The sequence below is a fragment of the Crotalus tigris genome, unplaced genomic scaffold, assembly GCF_016545835.1.
Source record: "Crotalus tigris isolate CLP2741 ecotype Arizona unplaced genomic scaffold, ASM1654583v1 scf7180000020324.788712, whole genome shotgun sequence".
Classification (NCBI taxonomy): domain Eukaryota; kingdom Metazoa; phylum Chordata; class Lepidosauria; order Squamata; family Viperidae; genus Crotalus; species Crotalus tigris.
In genome coordinates, this window is record NW_024097964.1 from 59998 (window position 1) to 80720 (window position 20723).

At 35.5% G+C, this 20723-nt stretch overlaps 1 protein-coding gene across 9 annotated transcripts in view; it reads right to left on the minus strand.

Moving 5' to 3' along the window:
* PLD5 (phospholipase D family member 5) overlaps positions 1-20723 on the minus strand; it is a 105268-nt gene that overhangs the window by 35202 nt on the left and 49343 nt on the right. For 4 of the 9 annotated variants that reach the window (XM_039366441.1, XM_039366440.1, XM_039366439.1 and 1 more), the window contains exons 2-3: positions 9125-9268; positions 2095-2263 (exon numbers count right to left, since the gene is read on the minus strand). In XM_039366441.1, the coding sequence (XP_039222375.1) occupies positions 2095-2263; positions 9125-9174 (219 nt within the window). In that variant the 5' untranslated portion in view covers positions 9175-9268. Of the gene's footprint in view, positions 1-2094; positions 2264-9124; positions 9269-18261; positions 18281-20723 lie in introns of those variants that run through there. The other 5 variants (XM_039366436.1, XM_039366435.1, XM_039366437.1 and 2 more) reach the window with 3 other exon arrangements.

The window sequence follows — 20723 nt, forward strand, 5'->3', positions numbered from 1 at the left end:
TTCTAGAAAAACACTGTAATTCTAGACACACCCATAATATACAATGCAACACACACAAGTGGAACAAGCTTGTACAGGTGGTCCTTGTCTTATGAACACAGTTAAGCCCCAAATTTCCATTGCTAGGCAAGACGGTTGTTAACTGAGTTGCTGATATAAATAGATGACTGAAATTCCCATGAAATTATGGGGAAGAATAATTGCTATTAAATGAATATAATTCTAGATTTATATACAGATACAAAGAGAGATCCCTTAGTTTGGGATGGATAGATACTGAGATATTTTTTTTCTATTTAAATTGCAATTTCTGTACAAAGAAGATTTAGTTTTCTAGATGTCCATCTTTCACCCTGGGGTAGGAATTGAGAACTATTTAAATGGAATCTAAATGATCTTTCTTGAAAACCATTTTGTGCATAGCTATAATGTTAACACTTGATCTCGCCAATGTTTCAGCAGGGGCTTGGTTGTTCTTTTACTAAAAATTCAGTTTTTACAACACCAAAGGTTGCAAAAACTGATTTTTTCAAGGCCTGTTTGGCTGATTTTGTGATAGTTCATTCTCTGTTTATATGAAAAACTGACAAACTGGAACTATATTCATTTAAAAATTGCAGGTATATCCTTCTTAAGAGTGTTAGAGCAAAAAGTAGTACTAATGTTTGGAATCATCTTAATTCCTTATAAATATATTAATATGCTAAATACCAGAGGATGGAATAAACAAACATTCAATTAAAACATCTTTTGACTTCACAGTTCAAAATTATTAGCAACTCCTAAACCTCTAAATCACTCATTATATTGGAAAGTGTTTTGGAAGAATCTAAACCTTCCAAATTCCTCAATCCATTTGGATTAGGTAGGCTGTAAATACAGTATTTTAAAACAAACAATCATACTGAATATCTGACAGACACCTGAACAATTTTGGATAGATATTTGCAGTGCTTTTTTTCTTAAAAAAAAAAAAAAAAAAGGTGCCAGAACTCACACACGTCATACAACCCGCCTTGCCTACCCTACAAGGTTCCATCCAAAAAAGGTGCCGGAACTCCGTTCTGGGCGTTCTATGAGAAAAAAAGCCCTGGATATTTGTAATTTACAGGAATTTTGAATTATGGAGCAGGGACATCCTACTTTAACCAATCTGTGGTCTTATATTTAAAGAATATTAATTACATTGCTTATAGCATTAACTTGAGACTAATTCATCAAAATATAATTTTCATAAATGGTATTGATGTTTTTATAAAAATAAACAATGTAGACAATAAAATTTCCTTCTCATTACTATGAGACTTCACAAACCACACAAAAATCGCATTTGCCCTATGTTAGAAATACTTTTTGTTCTAACTATAGGAAAAAAATAAGACTGTTTAAAATTGCTGTGATAAACTAACATTACTAAAGAACAAACAGAAAGGAATTTCACTGAGAAAATGGGTATTATTTATCCTTTATTGCAGCGGTTCTCAACCTATGGGTCGCGACCCCATTTGGGGTCAAACGACCATTTTACGGGGGTCGCCAAACAACGCGATCCGCCATTTTTCCCCCTCAGGGGGCGCCGCCGCGCATGCGCGCTGTGCCGCACATGTGACGGGGGTTGCCGTCACACAAAGGTTGAGAACCGCTGCTTTATTGCAACCTTTTCATCCTCATTAAATAACAATTCCCAGAATCCAATTGATATCTTTGCAATCCGAGAAAGTGTCAGGATAGTTTATTAGAGTATGTAAACTAATTTAGTAATTTTGAAAGAGATATCTTTAAAAAGAACTTTATTTTCTGTCTAAATGCATATGAAAAATATCATTATAATAAAACATGAAAAGCCCATGATCAAGTTAGGAAACTCTTTATAATCTGATATCACTGTTTTCAGTATTAAACTTATATGATATGAAATATTATTAGTTACTCTGAAAGACTATTCTACAGACAATTGCTTCAATCTCACAATGAGAATAACCAGAAATTATTTTCTTATATAAATAAAACCTGAAGGATTCAGACTCAGGCAAGAATGAATTGTAAAATGTACACCAAGCAGACAATAAGACTTGAAAATTTTTAAAAATTTACCTGCCATGGAGTTGGATGACTGTGACTGAGGTTCCATTGGGAAGATACTATGTCAACAGATGCTTTAGCCATATTAAGTAAATTCATCCATCCCTGGAAAAGAGACAAATGGGATGGTGCACTGTCTGAATAGTTTATGCCTTCAGGAATATTTTCCACAAGAGCAACTCTGAGAAGACACAAAGAAAACGAAACAGGTTTTCAAATGTTCCCATTTCAGAAATGCATCAGTTCCCTGGGGGCTTCTTTATGAAAAGTGGGAAGGAGGAATCTTTGATCTTTGCCTGTCAAGCGCTGGGGAACTCAGGAGATTCAGACTGTTCAAATCAGTATAAAGATTTATTGCCAAGCTTAAGCTCTTTACAAGAATCTGACCAACTGACGGTCAAGGGAAATGAACGGGAGATAAGAAAGATATTCAAGGTAGGCTGGACATAGATCTTTTGGGGGCCTGCAGGTATTCATGACTTATGACACGTTTGATCCCTCCCTTGGGCTCAGCCTGGTCTTCTTCTACACTGCCTTGACTGAAGATTTGGAGTTTGGATGTGGGGGGACTTATGATACATTATTCTGCATACATTACTCCGCACATACCTTCCTTCTTGTTATTCCATATTTTGTTCCCAAATTAGCATTAATGATTGCAAATGCTATCTGCTTTCAGTTTTAAATATGTTTAGGATTATAGAGAACAGTAAGCTAGTTATATTAGGATTTATATTTGCCTTTCAATTAGTATAGTGCTACTTAACTTAAATGGTAGTATGGATCTCTAACATTTCAAGATACCAACCTTTACTAATCTTGCTACACATTCTATTGGTAAAAATCAGTGATTATGTGGAATGTAAACAAATATTTTATGTGATCTTTCATTAAATCATTGTCCAAAATCTCAAGAAAACTAAATTCAAAGTTTCTATAGAAGCAAAGACACTTGGCCATGGATTTATTCATAGTTTAATAATTCTTTGAACTGAATCATTCTTATCCTTTAGTTGAATTCACTAGGCATCTAGCTGTAAAGGTGCTGCTTTTTATTTATGAATTTATTACTTTTCATCTGATAGATCATCCATAAATTACATGTGTTGGTATTAAACACAAAGATGTGACATGAATTCCCAGTTAACAGTATATTAATAATAAAACATTTTAAAATTGATTTTATTTTTTAAAGTTAAATGACTTAAATTTTTAAAAATGTTAAAGTTCTATTATAGTATCTGGTTGAAAATAAAATCTAAAATGTATTGAAGTATAATTTCTAAAGAGATTCTGCTATTCAGTGCAGATAGCATTGAGTTAGATAGACCAATTGTTTGATCTCTATCTTCCAAGGTGGACCATCTCCCAGAATAAGATTTTAAAAGCAATGAGATAATAATAGAAACAAAAAACACAGGGTCAAGTTTTTCATCATATTTTCACTATGAGGCAAAAAAATATTTTTCCATCAGAAGAAATTTTGTTGTAATAAAAAATTTTCTGGTTAAGTGGCAATAGATTAAGAATGCAAACTGCTTCTCGAAGTGTGACTAATGATTAATATATTGCAAGGAAGATAAATATGAGCAAGAAAAAAGTCAATCAGGTCAAGGGTATCTTTACTGCAAAACACACTAAAATGATATATAACATAGTGAAACTGACAAAATATCAAGGTATGGCTTGGTCCTTGACAGAGAAAATACAGAGTGAGCACCAGTTATAAATAAATGATGAAAACTATAGCAAGTAGATGAATGCCTATATCTTGGTGAAATGATTATTAAAGATATTATTAATGAGAAATTTAAGTACAAATATTGGTAAAGTTGTGGTCTGTTATGATGAATGATTGTTTATCAAAAAGAGTGAAAATGGCACTGTATGACAATATGCGTCTTCCAGTACATTAAATAAAAATAAGAGCTGGAAATATCAGGAAAAATATAAATATAAACTGAATGTAGAACAAGAAATGCATTTGCTGTAAATGTATTCTAAGCATATAAATGAATTTAAATGTACTTAAAAAGTATTAACAAAGAAGAGGAAGTGAGGGGGAGTGAGTGAGAGAAAGAATAAACTATGAATAGTAACTAAATGCATATGGATATGAGCTAAGAAGTACAAAAGAAATATGTTGAGGTGGTTTGGTCATACTGAGAGAATGAATGAGAATCCTACTCCAAAATAGATTGAGAGGAAGGGGAAAACTGAAAAATGTGAGAAGTTAATGAAGAAAATATGAAGTGGTTGCAGTATAGATATGTTGCCTGCAATGACAGTTTGAAAGGACAGGGAAGTATAATGAGATATATAGTGAATGTGTTGGTGTAAATTAGATTATGCTATGTTTCTTTTTCTTATCTCAGATCTTTAATTTCTTTGGCTTAGTGTTTTTTTACCTTTTTCTGCACTCTCCCTACATTGTTTATCCCAAAATGGAATACATGATAGATATGTATCCAGTATCACCTTGATCTAGAAACCTGTGTAGAAAGAGGAACAAACTTATAGGGTATGGAAAAGCCAGGAGTAAAAAAGAAAATGCATTTTAGCACTATCTAGTTTCCTATACCCATCAACTCTAAATAAGTAATGAAAGAAGAAAAAGATGCCCAGATTACAATCTCCCTGCCCTTCAAGTGTAATAACTCTACCACACGTTAATCTACTAATAGGAAACAGAAATGAAAAGTTACATATCTACTGAGCCTAGCTTCATTCTTTTTGCTGCACTTTTCCAAAACTATCTATTTAAGAATATTAAGGTTTAGAACAGCGGTTCTCAACGTTTGTGTGACGGCGACCCCCGTCACAAACGTTATGCGCATGCGCGGCCGCGCCCCCACGCGCGGCGCGCATGCGTGGCGCCGCCCCCGGAGGGGAGAAAATGGCGGATCGCCGCCTTTGGCGACCCCCGAAAAATGGTCGATTGACCCCAAATGGGGTCGCGACCCATAGGTTGAGAACCGCTGGTTTAGAAGGATTATGGGCAAATAACAGTCTATGATCAAAAACCTTCCTGTTAAGAGATTGCCTTACCTAATATTGTTTGGTGAGGACATCTAGACAGGGTCGTCTGAAGGTCTTTCCTTGGCAAGAGGAGCATGGATCAGAAGGCCAGACACATTCTCAAAGAGATGTGTTTGGCCTTCTTAATTCTAACATTAAGGAAGATTTTCTTTTATAAGCAGAATTTTGACACCTATGTGCATTAGGAAGCCATTATAAATTTTAAATAATACTATGCATTTTAAATGAGTTTCAACTGAAAGAATTTTTTGGATGACAGTAAGACAATACTGTGAGGATTAGGTATTCAGCAGAGTAGAATAGAATAGAGTAACAGAATTGGAAAGGACCTTGTAGGTCATCCAGTCCAACCCCCCACCCAAGCAGGAGACCCTACACCATTTCTGACAGATGGCAGTCCAGTCTCTTCTTGAAAGCCTCCAGTGATGAAGCTCCCACAACTTTTGAAGGCAATCTGTTCCATTGGTTGATTGTTCTCACTGTCAGGAAATTTCTCCTTATTTCTAGGTTGAATCTCTCCTTGATCAGTTTCCATCTGTTATTCCTTGTCTGGCCTTCAGGTGTTTTGGAAAATAGGTTGATCCCTTCCTGATGGCACAAGGGAAAAAACTGCCCTGTGTCTAGTTGCTTTGGCATGCAATGCCCTACAGTGGCGTTCTGAGGACAGGAGTTGAACTTATAACTATGGCTACACCTGATACCCGTGATATTAGGACCTGTGCAAATGGCAACTCAAGGAGGAAAATTTTCTGAAGGCTTTATGGTCCTGAAGCCCATCACTGAAATTTATTAAAAAAAAAAAACATTTGCAAGACATTGTTCAAAATGCTGGTCATTAGCTACTCATCCAGTTGGTAATGGAGAATTTTGCACGGTTTACTGTATCTCCTGGCTTGGGAAAATGAGGTGGAGTTTATTGCAGTTGCTTCTAAGACAGGGGAGGGGAGTCTGAGAAGAGTCTTTGCAGTGAGATAGTTCATTTGGTATCAGTGAATTGCTGAGTGTGAGAGTAATAAGTGGGTGAGAAGATAGAAATATATGTGGATGAATGGATGGATATGTGTGTATGTATTCAGAAGTTACTTGAGAGCACTGAAAATATACACTAATTGAGAAAAGATTTTAAACATTCCAAATTCTTACCAAATGTAAGAACAAGACAAGGAACATTGTATCACGTATTACTGAAATACAAAAATGCAAATGTGAATGAAAAGAAAAGTCTATTGTCAATATACACAAAAACGTATTTCTCTTTGGATAATAGAAAGGTGATGAGTCATGGAGACTGTTGATGAATACCATTTAAAGAAAACAAACCCTTATAAGCCATATGGTTAACCTGTTTATTGTTTCCTAATGCCAAAAATGTCATGGGTATCTATGGTTACTCACTTCCTTTGTTACCTAACATGTGAAGGTGCATCAGTCCAGCAAACCATAAAATAAACAGCCCAAAGACAGCTAAAATTCCAACATACAGCAAGACAGAGGACTACAAAGTAGAATAAGTGAAGATAAAAGGGAAAAACTGCAATTTATAAAATGTGCTTGGGAATACATATACTGTACTGTATTGCATGCCAAATTTCATATTACTTTTATCAAGGCTTTCTCCCTTCTGGATACATGGAATCACTTATTTTCAAGAATTATTTGAATATAACATATCATAACATAACAACACTTCTGATATGAAAAAATATGTTCTATGCATAGCTCTCAATATAATTCTCACTTGCACAAAATGCATGTTTTTTTGTGCTCTCTGAGTTTGGTTGTTTGCTTGTAGATGTTTCATTAGGTTAGCAATAACATAGCATCGTTAGGTAACATTAGCAATGATTATGTTACCTAGGTAGATAATGAAACATCTCCAAGCAAACAACCCAACTTAGAGGGCACCAAAGATTCCACAGGACAACTTTGATGTTGATATTCTCTTTTATGGCACAGTTTATTGTTTTAAACAGAAGGTCAGCATTTCATTAAAAATGCCCTTTTTCTTAGAAAAGGAAGGGAAAAAAACATACCAATATCAAATTTATATGTAGTGCAAGAAGATAATTTGAATTAACAAATAAAAGATATGCATACATTTATAATTTTAAACGAAAAAGTTAGGAAGAAATTTTTTAAAAAACTAAAAAATATTCTTGTCCACATTTCAAAATGTAGGCACTTGATTTTATGCTACTTTATTATCTATTAATTTAAACATATGAAATCTAATTTCAGTTCGTATGAATATTAGTGTGCATTGCTTTTTAGTGTTGTTGTGCATGATAACGTACACCTTATTTATCTATAAATTACTTTCTCTATAAAATGGTAAACTACCTGTCATTCAATATGAAACCTAGAACAGAATACATAATACTATAACAAAATAATATCAAAGTTAGTTATCTTATAAAAGATCTTATAAAATATTACAAGGTAAGAAGCATAAAATAACCAAAATATCTCAAAAATGATGTAATAAAAATGACAAAAGTAAGGATGTAAACTTTGACATAAAACAAACACCTGCTGGGCCTTATTTACAAAGTTTATAAATAATTTGAATGAGTCAAAGGCTCTATGTCAACGCTGCTAACATTGGATATTCTTGCTTTGGCAAAATATGCAGAACTGTCTGGTATTTTTAGAGTTAACTTAGATGATGCTGGGAGGGGAGGAGAAAGAATGTGTGTGGGGAGTAATTAAGATAAGAAATACTCGGGCTACAGAATGGAAGTGAACCTTTGCCCTTCGGGTTGATTGGAGAATGTGATTTATGACTGCAAAATAGAGGAGGGGAATAGGCTGGAATGTTATGTGCGGGGGAGGGGAGTTCAGATCTTGGCATCCTCCATGCCGTGTACTGACACTGTGTTTACATGATTAAAGACTTTTTAGGATAAACAATGCCTGGAAGTTCTTTGAAGTGTTCCATTAGTCGGAACCTTGACACTCTATGTTTAAATGGATATATTAAATGGATACATTACTTCTAAAATTCATCTTATGTACTCTGACTTTTTAAAAGAATTGCAAGGTAGGATAACATTGCAAGCTTCTGATTACATTAAGCTGTTGGATACTGGATGGATACTGAAAGTAAGCATTAAAAACTCCTGTTTTTATATAAGCATTGTTTGTATTGACTATTCTGTTTCCCACTGTCACTTCTCATGAGATGGGTGGCTATATAAAATTGATTAATTAATAAATAAATAGATAAACAAGACAGAGAGAATAATCATAGGGCCAAGGTCAAAAGTTCATAATTAAGTTACATTCAGCTGCTAATTCCAGAGACCCAGTCCAGAAGTCTAGGGGAAAAAAACAATAACTGCATTCCATTTTAATGAACAGCATGTTCCATTTGTGAAAAGCATTAGGATCAAGAAGAAAAGGTCTTTTATAGTTTATAGGTGGTCAACTGTATATTCACATTCTAATTCCAAGCTTACTTTGGCACCTTTCTCGTTCCAAAGTAGACTTGACTTGCATAGGTTCAAGAAAATAAGGAGAACAATAGAGCTATCAACAACAGCATGCAAAATGAGATGATGGAATTCTATTTTCCTGTATAAGCTTTGCTAGAAACATTCTGAACTATGTTCAGAAAAATACATTTGAAAACATGGTTAACTAAAGAATCATGCCTGCAGATAAATCACATTTTAAATATGAGACATACATTATATTCACCTTTATTTCTGCTATTCATTTGGATGTTTGTTTATGTTAATATGAGAAAAAAATTGTAATATGGCCATGCAATGTAATTAATTTAAACCCACATTTAAAAATGTCTCTGTTGAGCTTTGGGTTCAAATGGATGACATTGTCAAATTAGAGATTATTTCAAAATTCTGACATTCACATTGCTCTTACAGATGAATTGCAATTCATCTTGTTTTTGTACCTCTAAAGAAAGTTTTAAACTTTCTTTCTATGTATCTTTTGCATCACAGCAGCCATTTATCCCCAAAAAAGAAGCTTTGTTTGTTACCTCTTACCGACAGTTATTTTGACAGTTTTTTTCTGTAAGTCCATATTCATCTTCTCCAACAATATCCACAGCTGAAAATATCAGTGCAACCAGAATTGCAAAGCAGCAAACCAGTGCAAAAATCACGATGCATTTTTGCTGGGACTGAAAGACATTAGAAGAAGAAATTGAGGTCAAAATAGTCAAGAATCTTTACAGATATTCCAAACACTATTGTATATAGTTTAGTCTAAAAATATTTTGTTTTGATCTAAAAATTTCTCAAATTTTATATCAAGAAAGATACATTAGAAAAGGTAAAGCATCGTCTTGTTTTTGACTATTTTATCACAACCATGTTAACACTTTTTTTTACTATACATCATGATATGGACAAAATGCTTTGACCTTATCCTAACTTTAGAGAAAAACAGACTGCTGAAGAATTGACAAAAACACAAAACCCCTCACTTTCAGGTTATTTTGAAATAAACATAATAAATAATGCTAAGAAGAGTAGCCATAGTATGCATAAAGAATGACTCCCATTCCATACTAAAATTCAAAGCATATCTGCCTTGGATGGATGGACTATTATTGCCTTACAGCTTATCATTACTGAGAACTCCACCCACTCATTAGAAGTTTGGTAAGAAAATAAGGGCTGCCACTCGATGAAATTTAATTTGGGGGGGGGGACAGGAAAGTATTGATGCTGTGCTGTATACTGCCATGTCTTTAGATTTCTAAGACAAATAATTATATGTCCTAAAACCTACTGGTAAAAGATCTTATGTTCTATTTCATATCAAAACTAACAAATATAGCGTAGTTGCTGCATAGTAAACTATGCAATTTTTTCAAACAAGAGCTCATCTTATTTTACAATCACAAATTATGCAAAATGACAATGAAAAGCATTTTAGTTTTTTCCAATAGGAAATTAACATCTCAATCCATCTGAATCAAATTTTAGGCAAACATATGTACCCAAAACATATATGTTACGATACACATCTAAAAGTTAAATATAGGTAAGTGGCCAATTAATCCAGACCAGCCTCTCTTGCATCCACTGGGACAGACCTGAGTCAGTCCTTAGAAAAGTATCAGGATCCACAGACCCAGCCTTAATTCCTTCCAACAGAATGATCCATCCAGAGAAATCCTGGAGAAGCAGTCTCAGTCATTTATCTCTCTCACGTGTCATAGCAAAGTCCATGGAATTCTAGAGATGACTAACAATCAAATGAATTTGATAATGATAAATATTGTCAGCCCACACTATACGCCAGGGATTGAGAACCTTTTAGAGACTGACCCAAAACTGACCCCGCCCTGCCTCTCTGCCTGCCCGCAGGGCCACTCACCACTTTCATGGCCCACCACATATCGCCCAGGCAGCCCTGCAGCGCCAAGGCAGCCATGCCCTCCATCCGCGCCCTGCAGCATCATCTGCACATGACGGGGCACGAGGGTGGAGTCTTGTCCCCGCTGCCTGGCTGCCATGTCCTTGGCTATTCTGCTCCATGCGGGCCATGCTTGGGGATGACTCCTCTGGCGGGCTGCTGTTGAGGAGGGGGCCACTGGGGGAGGCAGGACTGGGGCAATGGCACGCATACCCACAGAGAGGACTCTGAATGCCACCTCTGGTACACGTGACATAGGTTCGCCACCAGTGCTATATGCCATCTAATCAGCCAGCAGGATGGGGAATGGTGCCATCCTTTGGCCACCCTTTGACCAAATGGCCAATTCAAAAAACAGATTAAATTCAGCATTAGTCTCAGCAACTCAAAAGATCCAGTCAGACCTCTACCTTAGATGCTGGGCCAATTATAGCGATAGCCACAGGCCACAAAAGGGGAAAAAAAATCTCTATGTTCAGAGGGATATGTCCAGATTATTTTGGGTACCACTGCCCTCTACAGCCTCTCCACAACCTCCAACAATGATGCAGCTTGATCTTCAGCAAGTAAACAACCTGAAAGCCTCTCATGGGAACATGGCAAGTTCCATTGCAGCAACCAAAAATTGTCCCAAGAATCTCTCAGAGTTTGGAACCAGTGCCCTTAAAATGTATCAGATAACAAAACATAACTTCCAAAACAAACGAGCCAAAATAAAAAAAAAATCCTCCATGATTTAATATAAACTAAAAAAAACCTCTCCCTTTCACTGAAACGAGGTGACCTCCATGATGCCATCTTAAAAATTAAATATAGTAATAGACATAATTGAAGTAATCTTATGTACTCTTCCTGAAATCTGATAAAAGAAAAGAATTAAATAATATACAAGTAAGAGAGCCAGTTTGAAGATCATAAGTTCTAGTCCCACCTTTGCAATAAATAAGGTGACCAACCGTCCTCCTTTTGGAAGGACAGTCCTCCTTTTTTGAGTTCTGTCCTCCCTTGAAAAGTGTCCTCCTAAATGTCTTCCTTTTCCATATACCGTCCTCCTTTTGGGAGGACAGTCCTCCTTTTGGGAGTTCTGTCCTCTCTTGAAAATGTCCTCCTAAATGTCCTCTTTTTGACGACTAATCTGCAGGGCTTTTGTTTCCTCATAGAACGCTCAGAAGGCGTTCCGGGACCTTTTTTTAAATTTTTTTTCAACTTTTGCATCTACTCCCCCTATTGGCTTTCGAAAGCCAATAGGAATTGCTGCTGAGTGCGCCAAAACACCCGGGCGGCAAACTTTGCACGTGCAAGTTGCAGGAACTTGCACCCCTCACTACTACCCAACTACACGATCTCCTACTTCTTAGTTCCAAAGATAGCTGGAGGAGACTGGAACGTTAAGTTTCACTTGATCTTCCCTGTTCGGTTCTATGCGGGGATACACAGGGTAGGCAGTGGTGCTGGGGAGCGGCTGGGGGGGGGCGGCTGCAGGGCCAGAGCCGGCGTGGCTGATGCTTTGCAAGCCGCGGGGCCGGCTCTATGGGGATGGGCAGGGGGGCGGTGGTGCTGGGGGGCGGCTGCAGGGCCGGAGCTGGTGCGGCTGGTGCTTTGCGAGCCGTAGGGCCGGCTCTCTACGGCAGGGCAGCAGTGCTGGCAGGGCGGCTGTGGGCGGGGGCGCGGCGGGCAGTTGACCTTCCATGGGCTGCGCCAGCTGGTGGTCTACGCAGTGCTGACCTGCGCTGCCACCACCTCACCCTGCGCATCTACATGGCCATCCTGGAGCGCCTGGCTCACAACACCTGCCTCCGCCGCCCACCCCCGCGCAGTCCAGCCGTGTAGATTTTTGGACGTGAGAAATCGAGATTGAACATTGATACTCTAGCTGCAGCACTTGCCGTAAAATTCAATATGAAGGATATTTCTTGTTCAGATATTTCCAATATATTGTTAGAAGATGATACATTGACAAAAATTATTCATTCAATGGAAAAGTACTCATTTAAATAATTAATAGGCATGTAAGCATAATTACAATATAAAATGTTATTGTTATGAATGTTTTTTATTATGCATTTATCATATTATAGTGTATTCTGTATTATTTTGCAATAAATACAATGTTTCTTTTATTTACGATATTTTTTTCTTAAATTTATTTGTGTCCTCCTTTTTGTTGTAAAAAAGTTGGTCACCTTACAATAAAGCCAGCTGGGTGACCTTAAGCCAGGTATTCTCTCTCAGCCCTAGGAAATGACAAATCATTTCCAAAAAATATATTGTCTAGTCCAGGCAGTCACCAGGAGTCAACACTGACTTGAAAATGCATACATAAGTACATTGAAGAATCTCTGGACAACTATCCCAGTGATTTCATGTTAGTGCAAATAACTCTGCAGACAAAATTAAAAAGTATAGATCCCCAAGCTGAAATTTGTTCTTTTAAACTTAGATTTAAAATTTAAAAATCAATTTAGATGGCTTCCTTCCTTTTGTTCAACTATGAATCAATTACTTGTTCTTTCGGCTCTTAATGATAATTTCTATTTTAAATATAAATACCTCATCCCACAGAAATCACCAATTTTAGTCAGATTCTCTAAGATATATATTTATTTGAAATGATTAGAACCCTTAGCTATATTTATGCAGATATATACAGTACCATATTAATATAGCCTTCCCCCATCTGCCATGTTCTTGCGGTATTAGGCCTGCTAGCTGGAAACAGAGAAATTACCATCCTAATACATCAGAAAAGATCTAGCTTGGAGGAGGTTGGCCTGATGTATTTATTTTGATAGCAAGATAGAAGACATAATAAATTATATTGCAAACGAACTTGGATTGTTTTTCAAATGCACGCCACATATCTCCCCCCTCTATAGCTAAGTGTTATCTGTAGAGAAAACTGCCATCTGTGTACTGAAATAATTTCTTTCTTTCAACCTCAATTCTCTAAGGCCATCCAGCTCTTATTCAAAGCAGAAACTGAAAGACTGAACACTGCTTTTGAGAATCAGTCAGTGAATTTAAATAAACTGGAATGTGTTACTTCACATCAGAAGAGCAGTAGATCTTCTACTGTGAATAAGAAACAGAAGAATAGAGTAGTTATTATTGTTAACAAAAGGATGTCAAAATCAATATTCAAATATTAGCCCCTAAAATGACAGAATTATGTCAATTCAAGTCCAATAAGGTGACCAACCGTCCTCCTTTAGGGAGGATAGTCCTCCTTTTGTAAGTTCTGTCCTCCCTCAAAAAGTGTCCTCCTTCATGTCCTCCTTTTCGATATTTGAAGACTAATCTGCAGGGCTTTTTTGTCCCTCATAGAACGCTCAGAACAGCATTCCAGCACCTTTTTTTGATGGTTTTTTTTTCAACTTTTGCATGAGCTGTGCTACTCCCGCTATTGGCTTTTGAAAGCCAATAGGAATTGCTGCTGAGCATGCCAAAACACCCGGCTGGCAAACTTTGCACATGCAAGTTGTCTGTATTATTGTTGCAATGAATAAAATGTTTCTTTTATTTACGATATTTTTTTCTTCAATTTATTTGTGTCCTCCTTTTCATTGTAAAAAAGTTGGTCACCTTAAAGTCCAAGGCAGCTTGGTGATGCTAGACGTGTTCCGATCACAGATATGAAGTAAACAGAAGATGAACAATTCTGTGTAATTTGCAACACCATGTCAATATCACACCAGCAAGAAAAAAGATAACATGCTAATTATAGCAGACTGGAATGTTTAACCTGAAAGGAAAATATCATCTGAAATAAAGCAGACAACAAATGGTTCTGTCAATTAAATTCAATATTTGTAACAGATTCCTTCTTTGAACAACCTAAAACAACTAGCTTCTAACAACTTCTTCATATGAGTATCACTAGACAAAGTGGAATCAAATATACTCTACAGTATATGCAAAGATGGAGAAGTTCTGTTCAATCAGCAAAAGCCAAATCCAGGCGTTGTCTGTGAATCAGACCTTTAATTTCTTGCAAAACCAAAATTCAAACTAAAGAAAACAAATAAGGTCACCAAATTCACAAGAAACAACATCAGCAATGTTTCCTTTGATTATGCAGTGAAAATAAAGAATACATTTAATGGATTAGATTCGATAAATTGAGTGCTTAAAAATCTCTAAGCTGAAATTTATAACATTAACAAACATATAAAAAAATGACTGCATAGGCTACTATAACAAATTGTGAACTGCTCTTAAAAACATAGGTGTACTGGACCAATTGAACAATTAATTTGATAACCAGGAAACTTCTTACAGCAATTAAGGGAGCAATTAAATCAGAATCAGAAAAGTACTAAAGTTGTACATGATGACCTTACTTATTTAACTTACATGTAGAATACATAATGAAAAATGCTGATTAGAAAAAAATAAAAATTGTAATTAAAATTTCTGGAAGAAATATCAACAACCTTAAAAAGCTGTTTATACAACTATGATGGCTGGAAGTGAGGAAGACTTAAGGAATTTCTTCTTGAAGATGAAAAGAACAATGCAAAAGCCGGTCTGCTGCTCAATTTAAAAAAAAAAATACTAAAAAAAATTATGCCAACAATGGATATAAGCAGAGAAGTTGATGCTTATCTTCCTAGGCTCAAAATTCACAGGGATGGTGATGGTGTAGCCATGAAAGGAAAAGACATCTGCTACTTGTGAAAAAGATGACACATCTAGACAAAATATTCAAGTGCAGAGACATCACACTGACAATAACAGCATGAATTGTAAAGACTATATTTTTCCCAATTGGAACATATGGCTGTGAAAACTGTACCATCAGAAAGGCCAAGAGAACATAAATTAATGCCTTTGAATTATGGTGCTAGAGATAAATGGTTGAGAATAGTTTGGACCATAGGAAGCAAAATATAACAATACTAAACAGCATAACACTGGATTGCTTGCAAGAAGCACTAACAAGGATAGTGATGTTTAAATATTTTAGAACCATAATGCAAAGGCAAAAGACTCAAGAGAAAAGCCCAATGCTTGGGGGGAAATATCAAAGGAAATTCACGGAAGACAAGGTTGCTAGATACAATCACTGTTGACACAAACATAAATTACAACAAAGAAACAATTATTAGCAGACAATCCTTGTGAAATGATATCCATCAGTCGCAAAGGCAGAAAAACAACTGAATGACTGAATAACAACATCATATGAGAGTTTAAACAGCCACATTTACCTCTGAGCAGTAGGCCAGTGAATGCGTGTGTGCAATTCGACTTCCATTAGCAGCAGGCTGGCAGGCACACCTGCACAGCTCAACTTGCGCCCACACCAGCCCACCACTTTTGCAGACCAGTTCCCCCTCCCCCCCGCGGGACCACCAAACCATTGTACTACAGTTAGTAATAAATGTGTTAAAAGAAATATTTTAAAAGACTATTACTCTCATAAGTGTAAGAAAAAAAATTAACACTATGTGAATTATGAATTTGTATACTTCTAAAACATAATATAACTGATTAGTCTTTTTGTTTGGTGTATTCATGTTCAATAAAAACAGAGCAAAGATAAATAGGTATTTAACTGAAATATTAAATATCACGTACAAGTTTCAATTTGTCTTTCTCAATGTTCTTTCAGCTATATTTTAATATAAAACTATACTGTCTATAATATTGCGTATAATTTAACATAGGTTATAAGTTATTCTGTATAATTTAACATTAAAACCTTTCCCTGCTTTAGATTATGTTCTTTTTGGCCCTAGTCTCCAATATTGTTTCTGTTCTTTTCCCCTAGAATGAAATTAAAAGTATTCCCTGTCAGGCTTTGAGTTGGTTACCATAGTAACTCCTTTTTTTTTCTTTACAGAATTCAGACTACTACAGTACTAGTTTTATTCCTGCAAGAGTACTGAGAAAACAATAAGTAACAAATCTGAAATTGTAAGAAGAGTAAAACAACAACATTATGGAAGAGTGACATTTGGAGGATATGCCTGTTTTTAAATCTATATGCAAAACAAATTGTATTGAATCTTGTATATATATATGAAACTCTAATGTCTTGAATAATAGTACTCCATTTTATAAATGCTACCTATATTTTTGTTACTCAGTAGTACAAATGATTTCTAAACATGTTGCTCTCTACATTTGTGCATTGATTGGACCATTTCTTGACTTCTTTGTAACAAGCTTTAATATTTCAAAACATTGTATAAAAATCATTGAATGCATGAGTAACAGATGAAAGTTTGAATTTGGGATTTTTTATTAAATAAAAAATGTAAGAACAAAATATGCAAGCTGAACTCAGATTGTTTCTAATCAGGACATGGTCACTTTAACTTGACTTATATTTGGATGAGAATAATACTAGGGTGTACTTGACTTAATAGTATGGTATTCCATTATATGTATTGCTTATATTCTGCCATATGCTATCCAATGAAAGCAGTTATTTCAAATGCTGCCCATGCCTAGATATCCCATCAATTAATACAACTAAGAATCGTAATTCACCTTTCCCTAATATTCAATAATTTTAATGAATATGTACTGAATATATTACCAGACATGACAGAATATAGACACAGAATCACTTGTATAAAATGGACAGTGCAAATAGGAAAAATGAAATCATTCAGACTGTTATGAGGATAAAGAGTAAGTCATGTTGATCTGGAATAAACAATCTGAAAATCTTAGTTTCTGCCTGAATAACAGAATGGAGTAAAAACAAGCTGTTTTCCTATTCATATCAGAAGCCACAAGCAGGATATTAGACCTGACTTTTAAACCAAATCAATGCTGTATATCAGCTGATTTATTTGGGCATCTTAATTTCAGAATTATGAGAACCACATCTGAAGCTAAACAGTCTAAGATATATAAGTATATGCTTAAATTCAGTTGTCAAATTTATTTGAAAAAAAATCTGGTAAGTTGCACAATATATCTGTTCAGCTAAAAGAAGATGCCTTAGATGCTTTTTCATTTCAATTACGAAGAGTAAAATATCCTCCTTTTCAGATGTGAAACAATTAAATACGTACTGCTCACTATAGCATGTATTTTTTGCCTTAATAGTCTCGTGGTTCTGATAAACTATTATAATGGTTATAAGGTTTTCAGACAAGAGGCTGTTTGCATAATTTAAAAAATATGATCAATACTTTTCCAGTTGGGAAAAGCAGTGCAACCTGCTCACCAGTCTCTAATCTAAAGATTCAGAAGATGGACAAGCATTACTTCCTTAATGGGTCACTTCTGCTGATTTCTGGTTTTGCTGATTTCTAAATGTATTGAAGCAAAATTGTCTATTTATTGATTTAGTATACTTTGCTTTACTTCAATTATTAAAGATGTTATAAATGGCAGGCAAATATTACAAACTCATTCAAAGTGATCCAAAAGCAGCAATCAACATATGCAAACAAACCTTTAGAAGTAAATCTAAATCATTATCATCTTTGAACATTTGTTTTGTTTACAACTGATGGCATAAGACTATATTCACCAAAAAGACCACATATTTTCTCAAACAAACAGTTCCCTCAAGGTTTCTGTTAAAATGTATATGATCAGGACCAGAGATATTTGTTACTAACTTGCTGTGCCTTGACAACAAAACATTGATAGTGTTACTGATTGTCAGTTGCTTCATGCTTTAATTAAATACTTCCTGTTGTTCTCACTAGCAGATTCTACTGCATAGTATTTTGCATTTCGAATACCAACAATTTATGGGAAAAAATATTAAAAGCATCTTACCATTCTGATTCTGTAAATTGCAGCAGTATCAAATGAGCTGTGGCCGCAGTACTAGTCACAGCAGCCAGAGATATAAGAAGTACAGAGATGTGTGGAAAATGTATCCATACAGCTTACATTTCAGTCATTCAATTGCTAACCATATTGCTTTAAAAAATCATCAGCCAATCAGGATATAAAAAGTAGAGCTTGCAACAGAAATCATTGTTTACACAGCATAGTTAGGGATGGTAGTTTTTAAAAGATGCCTGTGTATCTCCTTCCTGCATAAAAATACAGTGTTGAAGCTTTATCTAAGCTAGACTGACTATGCATGTGATTACACAAATGTTTGCAACCTATCCAAATCCTGACTTGTAAATAACCTATGATTTCATACATGGGCTTCTCCCAAGTCCACAATTCCTCTAATTAAGCCAGAAAATGGAATAGTTTTGCCATAGGCAAAATATGCATTTATATAATAATAGGAGATAATAATTTTTACCCTATACTTCTTTTTAAAATTACATTTAAACATGAGGGCAAATAGCAATTAGGTGACTCATATACTTAAGAAAATAATAAATGATTAGAATACTCATAATTCAGTATAATTCCTTTCTTTCTCTTTGAAATATAAACTTAACTGGCTAAATTCCAAAATATTTTGTGACATTAAATCATATTAAAATGACCTGCTCAAATATAAAAGATAGAATGCAAAACAATACCTAATTGGAGAGTCTTTCTCTGAAGAGAGAGAAAGGGGGAGAGGGAGGGAGGGAGGGAGAGAGAGAGGGAGGGAGGGAGAGAGAGAAAGAGAGAGAGAGAGAGAGAGAGAGAGAGAGAGAGAGAGAGAGAGAGAGAGAGATCTAAGAAAAGAAGTCTATGTAAAAGAGCTACTCCATACATTTTTTGCACAAAACATCTCAGAAACAACAAACACATTTCCCTAAAACCAAGGTTTTAGAACATCTAGGAGAGGCTCTGAACTATTAATTCAGTCTCAAAATTGGTCACTTTCTTCTCTTATTCCCTAAAATTCCTCTCTTCCAATGCTGTTATTTTCTACCTAATCCTAGATAAGGAGCAACTAGCCTCATATTCATCATTCTAAATCTCTATCCAAAAAAGTCTTTATAGCAATGTGTCTACCAAAATTGTTCTGCTTGCCCTCAGTATCCCAACATAAATTCAAAAGACAATGAAACAATCACGATGTTCTCATATTCTCCCATTTCATCGTGTTCTCCCATTTCATAATAGGAAATACCTGCAACAATGATATATCGTTTCTTTCTATAGTTAACAATCCACAGGCATGGCACCTCTAACAAAATTAAGTTCACATTCCATTTTTTTTCTCATCTCCCGGGCTCCAAACAGCTATTATCCTTCTACAGGTCTGGTAGCATGTTTCTGAAGTTTCTTTCTTTCTACATTTAGAGGTTACTCTCTGCCTCCCCCAATACAGCTGCTAGATCAACATACAAGCATGGTTCCAGAACTGATGGTTGTTTTTACATATGAACTTCCTTTGATAGCCTCTAGAATTCTGAAGAAGTAGCACTCACCTTCTCTGAAGTCTTAAGCAAAGAACCCCTTAAAAGCAAAACCATGAAGAGAGGCAATTCTTTAAACAATAGAGTAGAACTACATGGTTTTGTTATTTTACTAATAACAATCAAATATTTGTTAAGCACAGGGTGTTAAATTCGTTCAAATCCAAAAACAATAAATAGTATGTTCAGACAAATGTGCATGCCCAAAGACTCTAGAAGGATTATCGCAAAATTGTTTGCTTATGCATTGGATTAGAAAGTCTCTTAATTTTTTGTCCTTATCATTCAACACAAAAGTAGGCACACTTTGCAAATGTTTACAATTCTTCCTAGAGGTAGCAAAAGCAAGAAAAAAATCTTTAAGGAACTATTTTTCTTAAAAAAGATTTAACTATTTTAAATTTTAAGATTTTTTTCCCCTTACTTTCTATGCTAAAAGAAGCATCTTTGATGAAACAAGTATTCGTCACATGATATGTGCTGAAAATTGCATTTGGATGCTTCAGTGGCTCCAGTAAACAAAGGATGCTCTCTGATGAATTTCCTCCAGTGGCTCTAGAATAACATTACCTGAAGCTATAATATAGGAATAAGAAAAAAGTTTAATACATTGTTCAAAGGGCCAAAGTGCTGCTCTTGCAGATAGTGACACAGTAACAGCATTTGGTGGTGCCACTTATTTATATCCATTTCAGACTGATTTTTCAGACTGATATCCTACTTCCCTGATGCTAGGGCTAATGACTCCTCGAGTTTGGGTGGGGTATGCAGATTTTAGGTGTCTTCGTCTTCTTCTAGCTTCTAGCTCCAACTTTCCTGATGATTTATGAATCATTCAACAGGCTCAGAAATGTTGCAAAGGGTCCCGGGCAAACCACAAGGCTGCCCGGGACCAGACTGGCTGTCTCCAGCCTTGCG